Source organism: Merops nubicus, unplaced genomic scaffold (genome assembly GCF_000691845.1).
Source record: "Merops nubicus isolate BGI_N331 unplaced genomic scaffold, ASM69184v1 scaffold50434, whole genome shotgun sequence".
NCBI classification, from domain to species: Eukaryota; Metazoa; Chordata; class Aves; order Coraciiformes; family Meropidae; genus Merops; species Merops nubicus.
Genome location: NW_008603194.1, coordinates 23817 through 31498, shown reverse-complemented (window position 1 = coordinate 31498; position 7682 = coordinate 23817). Strand labels below are relative to the sequence as shown.

The 7682-nt window shown below is 37.4% G+C and overlaps 1 protein-coding gene across 1 annotated transcript in view; it reads right to left on the bottom strand.

Moving 5' to 3' along the window:
* Positions 1-561: 561 nt before the first annotated feature.
* The window catches only part of TRIM33 (tripartite motif containing 33), a 30830-nt gene continuing 23709 nt past the window's right edge, over positions 562-7682 (bottom strand). Inside the window, exons 13-20 of the mRNA XM_008938576.1 lie at positions 6768-6831; positions 6314-6473; positions 5541-5887; positions 4946-5069; positions 3801-3875; positions 3075-3227; positions 1261-1311; positions 562-1178 (exon numbers count right to left, since the gene is read on the bottom strand). Of these exons, the coding sequence (XP_008936824.1) occupies positions 966-1178; positions 1261-1311; positions 3075-3227; positions 3801-3875; positions 4946-5069; positions 5541-5887; positions 6314-6473; positions 6768-6831 (1187 nt within the window). The 3' untranslated portion in view covers positions 562-965. The remainder of the gene's footprint in view (positions 1179-1260; positions 1312-3074; positions 3228-3800; positions 3876-4945; positions 5070-5540; positions 5888-6313; positions 6474-6767; positions 6832-7682) is intronic.

The window sequence follows — 7682 nt, the reverse complement described above, 5'->3', positions numbered from 1 at the left end:
TCAGTATTTACAAATAAGACAAAGTGAATACAGGAAATTTTACACATTTGGTAGTTAATAGGTTATTGTTTGCCAAGTGGTCTATCAGAAACTGATATTTAGGAAGACTGGAAAAAACACCTCAGCCAGTTATTACCTCTTCAGTCTGCATTTTAAGTACAGAAAATTAGACAATGTATACTGGAGATCACATTTTGCCTCATTAGGGGGATCATGGACAGTTGACACAATGCTAAGACTTCTGCTACGAATGCCATTAAAATGTTCTGTGTACAGGATTTGTAATAAATATACCTAGTCCTACTGAAAAGAGATTGTTGCCACCAGGTTAGTCTATCATCTGTCAAGAACTCACACTCCTGCACTTGCGAATTCAGGACAGTTTAATGATTTTTTTTTTTTTCCCCTTTTGCTATACACAAAATATAGTAAAGAAAGTCAAATTTAGATAACTGGATCAACACAGAAGATCAGTTATTCACAATACCACTTAAATGAGATGATAAAATCAATGACAACACACACTAAGTTCACACCAGGAGGGGATTTTGGGAACACTGCAGTCCAGCATGAACATGGGATACTGTAACTGTACCAGGCAGTCCTGCAGAATATTTTACTATGCAGTCTTATCTGTACATGGAGCATCTTTTATCAACACTTCTCTTCAACATTCATCCACCTCTGTTTGTGAGACCAGGATGAGTGTGTTTCCCTCCATCAAGAAAAAGAAAGAATATAGCAAACAATCAAGGAAAAAAAAAAAACAAACATACCACCAAAAATTTACAATACAGTTTTTTCCCCTTTTGATGAGAACGTTTTTCTGTACAAGTTGTTGCTTGTAATCTAATACTGTTTAAAAAGCTATCAGCTTCTTCAAGATGGCCACTGTAGGCATGATAATATTCCAGGAACACTTAAATAACAGTTTTTACATTAAATTTTAGGTCCATATCATTAGATTACTTTATATGCACTGGTCTCTCATCTGATTTTAGGCGTTTTCTACGTGGTTGTATAAAATCTTCGTCGGAGTCCTCAGTTATTTCACCATCATCCTCTTCCTGCTCAAATTCAGGCAAAGGCTGGAAGGTCCTGTCTGGGTAGATCTCTGTAAGTTTATCTTCAAAGTATAATGCAACTGCCTTCCCTGCCTGTGCTACTTCTGAATCAGCCTGTAAATAAAAGAAGACAGGAATATTCACCAGTTGGAAATGCACATCCCTTCACCAAGTGTGCATGGTCTGAAACGCTTACCTTCAAATTAATCTCTTGTGTTTCTGCATAAACTTGAACAACTTTCATCATCTAAAAAGGATACCAGAGTCAAAAAAATGAAATTATAATCCTTTCTAAAGTTATGAGATTGCATAGGATTGGATGACTAAAGTCAGCCATAACAACAGAACAGTTTGTTATGGACTACACCTCTTCAGTTCTCAAATTCAGTGGAAGCAGGTTTAAAACAGTCTTAGGAGAGTGACATGAGGTAAATAAGCCTTCAGCAAAACACAACTCCTGTACAAGTGTCTCCCACTCATTTTCAAAACTCTGCTCTACTCATGCTTGCTTTCTTCATAATAACTTTTATTTGTCTGGACATTATTGTGGAAAAGTCTCATTCTAGAAAGAAGAGCTCTATGACACTACTTTCTTGAGGGTCTTACCCCACTTTATTTTCTATTTTTTAAAAGCAGATGGCTTAGAGGCTCTAGACACTATTCTGAGAATCAGAGTGACTCATGTTTTACCATGAGCCACCATTTCACACAGCAAGACGAGTCTGAAACACACATCCATCAGTCCTTGCTCCCTTGTTTTACTCTTGTCCCTAAGTGCTAAAGCATTTTTTTCTTCTACAGTAGATGCTTCATTAATTGCCTTGATTGAGAAGTTCACATAATTGCAACTTCTTCCACAGTGCTCATTAACCTCCACCTAATACAGAGACATGAGAGAGTATGGGGTGTCAAAATCTCAAATGCTTGTGAGCATTTATAGCGTTACATCATTAACCTTGATTTTTACTAGTCTACTGGTGAAGCAGATTGAATTTTAATTGTAGGTTTGTGTACTTCCTTCAATTTACTTCCTCACAAAGCCAGAAATGCAGCCCAGACACTGCAAACCTCAGTTTACAGAAAAATACTGTCTGCTTTATGCGTTTCTAAGGTCAGAAGACAGCCATCCCCTGCAAGGCCTTATCCCCAGGGCTTGTCATCCTCGCTTTAAGGCACCTCAGAAATGAGCATACTCTGTTATCTCAGTTCCTACTCTGTTGCTACAGAATACCATAATTTTTTTTTTTTTATAATCAGAATATTTTTCCCACTGCTTCACCTAGTAACAACACTTAGATACTTCATCTCTCCAAGTCATGTTTCACATGTAAGGTGCAAATATTTCATTATCAGATGGGTTCATTGTGAAGTAAGTCAACTTTTCACATTCATCAAAAATATGACTCCATACAAAAGTTACCTGCTAAAACCCAATTTTCGTGAGAGCCCAACTATCCATGAACTAAAGCACTAAGTGTAACACTAGCTGTAACAAAGACAAAGCATTTCTGCATTCAGCCTGCATGAGGTACTAGAACCAGTAGAATATTCTTCAGAAAGGCACTTTCCCTCAGGAAAGCGGGTTTCCTCAATAGAAGCCTACCATGTTTCATGACTGTAAGAGCAATTATCTGTATAGCTCAAGGCAGTTTTAAGGACTGCTTGATTGTCTTTATTACCACACTTCTTAAGCACTTCTACAATCTATTTGATGTACAGTAACAAGGTCACCCTGCTCCTCAGCCATATACCCATACCAGTGAAAGTACTTAAAAAGTTACCTCTGGTAAAGCCTGATCTACCCATTTAGCTAAAACTGAAAGGTAGCTCTTAATTGCATTTGGGTTTGTTTTTGTTTTTTTTGTTTTGTTTTTTTTGTGTCTGATTCAGCATCTGCTCTATAAGCAGAAGTTATGACTGAAAGCAGAGCCTTTAACTGGAGAAGCTGCACAATCATGTTGAAATAATTCTTAATCTAAAAAAATTTATACAGATTGGAAGCTAACGTACTTCATTAAACCTTTCACAGTTCTTGAAGATCAACCGGACATCTGCCACAAAATCCTCAGGAGTTTGGTAGTGCTGGGAATGCTTCTTCTGCAGTTTCTTTTTCACTGTAGATAAATCCATGGGTTTCTTTATAATTTTATAGTAGTTCGGTATCTGTAAAAACCAAAGTGATTTATCACTACAATGACTACCTAAACCACAGAAGCAGCTGCATTTCTTATCAAAATATCAATCAGCTAATCTCAACATGCGCTGTAAGAATGGTGAGCAAGAGAGAACAATTTCCCACTGTTCCTTCTAACCTTCAGTGTCTATTATAACACAGCAACACTTGTCATTGTAGTTACTTTTACAACTGAAAAAAAATCAAAGTAGTTTCTTTCCTCCTTCCATTTAAAAGATTATCATCCCCAAATACGGAAGCTCTCCTAAAGCATTTTGAATTTCACGGGTATCCTGAGACATCCTCTTCCAATTCAGTAACTTCTAATTGAAAATTTTTTTAAATATCTGGATTTGAGACTGAGAGTAAAAGCTCTGCACAGAGTAGCTATCGAATCAACTTCTCTCAGAATCACCAAATACTGGATGATTGCCAAAACTTATAGATTGATCAAGGGGGACATGCTTCAAGCAAAAGCAGTCAGTTCCTTCCCAAACTCAACTCTAGACTTTTAGAGATGTTATTCCAAAAATAAAACACAAACTATTTTTCAGTATACTTACTGAGGCTGGGACTGGCTCTTGAAATTCAATGCTCAGCTCGTGACAATACAGGTAAAGCAGGAGACGTTCACATTTCTTGCAAAGAAATAAACAGCTTCATGTTAATACCCTTAATTTACCCTCAAACCCAGAAGTTCCTATCTCCCTATTTTAAATAGGTTTGTACTGTAGTAGCTTAGTACTAGAAAATTTAAATGCGATACCCACAAGTTTAATTGTAAATGTAAAGTTTTTAAAAGAGCATTGTTGAGAGGGTAGAACATAACCTTACTGTTCACATAACAGAAATATACTCCCTTTTTGCTTTCTTCATCTAAAAAAAAAAAAGCCTAGGGCTGAAGTAAAACATGAAGAGGCATATTGATATACAGGCAAATGTCAAAAAAAAAAAGAAAAACAAAACCCAAAAAACACCACAACTCCTACAACTGCTTCTGTCCAACCACAACTGCATCTAACAGGAAAGGACTGTAGAGTTGCACACTTCTAGCCTTTTCTCCATGAGAAAAAAAAAATAAATAATTGAAGCCAAAATCAAAGTGTTTCTATGAATTCCCTGTTGAAATATTTTTCTTTCCTTTGCTTGTAATTCCTTTGGAGGAATTTGATTTGATAATACTCTAACACTTCTTACACAGGCTGATTGACAAAGCTAAAAATAATTCTGTCAAGGTCATTACACCTTCCATAAGAAAGCACCTAGATACTCCTGGCACCTCTCACAACATGAGCTTAACACAACGAACGTACATAAGTAGTTTATGAAGGTTATATCAACATTAAATGCAAAGAACTTCTAATTAAGAACACTGAAGAGATTAATGCATGTTAAAGGATGCATTTAAATACAGAATGTATGTTTGCATGCAAGCTTTTGGTACTAGATGATTACAGTTCCACTGTAATGGAGCACTCCCATACAGTCACCAAAACCTGGATATATGTACTCACAGCAAGAAAAAACTCATTACTCATTTCAGTGTTTTAGTTTGTGTGTGGGTTGGTTTGTTCCTTTGTTTGAAAAGTCACAACTATATTTAATTTGCTGCAGCCACAGCAAAAACATCTTCACAACACAGTGGGAGATAGCTAACATGAAAAAGCACTTTTTTGAGGAAACAGACTCCTGCACATTCGAGACATACCCTTTGGTCCACAGGACTTAGGCCTTGTGCCGTTTTCCCTTTCTTGCTGTGTTGTGAATTGTCACAATCGTATTCTACTTCTGGTTTGCTCAGATCTCTGCAGAACGTACATATCCATTCTCCACTAAACAGAAAAATAGTTATTCCAAATATGCAGAGACAAAGTCACATCAGTGATGACTACAAAGATTTTTTCATTAGCTCTTACAGAGTCACATTGTACTGTAGTAAAAACTTTGATATCCAATGAAAAAGAATAACCCTTAAGGCTCAAGATAATTCTGCCAGTCAAAGTCATTTTTCCTGCCCTCATATTCCTCTCCCAACCCTCCTCATCATGGCTTTAAAATGAACTTTACATAACAGAATCACACTTTGAGAGACTGTATGTTTATCAGATATACATCGACCAGTTACATGCAAAACAATTTAGGCAGGCCTGCCTGTGAAACATCAGATTTTTTCCTGACGAGCAGTCACCCAAAACTAGCTGACATTGACGATCATACACACCAGTTTTGGTACTGTGTTGAAATCTACCACATGAATGAGACCACAGAGCTGTTCTCAGGAACCATAACACTGTTTCTGGTACCTTGGAAAGCTGAGGAGTGTTGGTACATGACAAGTCAGGTGAAACACCTTTGGGCACTTTTCACAACATAACAGATCCCCTCCATTTTGGCATACAGCACACCAGTCTTCATTTGGGTCATCATCTTTGTTATTGCCTTCTCCTCCAATTCTAGCTGATCGGTGCATTAGACTCCGCAATGGGGATTTTCCATTTACAAGATTATGTCCAGACTGTTTGCAACTTTCACTTAAATCTGCTGGCTCAGTTTTTACATTATTTTCAAGACTTCCTAATGCTTCTAATTCACTTTCCAGATGCAAGTTTGTGGATAGCGGTGGTGTCAGGCTGCTCTCGGGACTGCTAAGCTGGAACGAAAGCAGCACATGAAAATCAGGGTCAATTTTACAAGGGCATCTTTTGTAACATGTTGGAAGTCAATGGCCCTCCACCATTTAAAGGTACTATACTCACTTCTCAAAATATATGGTAAGTCATTATCAAGACTTGAATTGTTCAATATAAGCCAGCAATTTACTGTCCAAGTACCTTTGGCAGTTTACTTGTAACTATGTCACAAACCCCTAGGGATTAGCAGTGCTACAAAGACAGCTCAACACTCAAGCTGGCCTGCACTTGAAGTTGAGGCATATTGCCATGGAGGAAAATACCTCTCAGTCTTCGGGGCTGTTAACAGAATATGAGGCTTAAGAGTAAAACTGCTTTATTATTTCAAAATTCTTAAACATGCTGCTAGGAAAATCATAACATACTGTTTCACAAACTAACTTTACCATGCAAGCACTCCTCCTGCCATCCTCTGTTTTTTCCTGTTTGACTGTTCCTGAGAAACTGCATCTCTCTTCCTCTGCCCCTGGCTCTTGCTTGACTTTCACTTGGTCAGACTTGAAGTTAATGATAGTTTTGTCAGCAGTTCTGCCTGACGAGCCACAGCTACAAAGATACCAGCATAAAAATAAGAGAAAAACTGATCAGAGCAAAGAAAATTAAGCAAGCAACCATTTCCTGAATAATTTCAAAGGCAAAGTACATGAGAATATTTACATGAAAGCTCAAGTTTACAAAGCAGCAAAGAACCACAGTGAAGGGGGGGGGGGGAAATCTTCATGTAAGCATTCTTCCATTAGTGGGTCCGGTTATATCAAAGCATTATTGACCCATTGCCAAATCACTTTAATTCATTATGACTGATTTTTCAGCTTGGCAGTGTTAACATAACATACCCACCTTCCTCTACTACCTGTGCTGGAGGTACTAGGTGGCCTCACAGGAGTGTGGGAGTTGGATAAACCTGCAAAGAAGCAGCAGAGAAGTTGACTTGGTACAAATTTACATTCTGCAGTAAAATAAATGACTAATGTTGAGTAACGCCAGAAAAATTGCTAGAATATTCTCATTTAATAACTCATGTACGGCAGCTGCCTTGTCTGTTGTTTGATCAAAGGTTTAGCACGCCCCAACAAATCAAAAAAGCCCACAGACAACACACTGTTGTTAAGAGTCCCAAATAACTATTCATCTAATCCAAACAGTGCTATGACCCTCAGCCCATTAAGTCCTCAACTTTTATCCACTGGCATCCACCAATAAAACAAAGAAAAGGCAGATCCTGTATGCTTTGCAAGTGGCTGCTGAGAAATTTTGAGTTCCACTGCTGCAGCCATTCATTCACAGAATCTTACAATAATCTTGCAGAGAGATGACAAAGAGAAATGCATATGAAATGACTGAAATCAGCTTATTACTAATAGAAAAGGATACTTACAATGTTTAAGTAACTCAGCATTAGGTTCTGGAGGTATAATTTGTTCACTTGCATAATGAAAGATCTATCATCAGCTGGCTATATTTAGAACGACCTTGTTCAAATGATTGCTGAGTGAAGTATTTCTGTGACTAAACTATTCCATAAACTTACTTCCCAAACTTCAAAATGGTTTAGCCAGTTATATGCAGACAATAACTGAACTACAACCTCTGCTACACAAGAACAAAAGGATTGTGGTAACACAGGATAAAAATATAGTCTATACATGTATCAGGAATACTGCACTCATGTTTTGGCATTTAGTTACTACAAAGACATTTCTGAAGAAGAGTAAGATATTTAACTTTCCAGCAGAATTTATTTTTGAGCAAAAT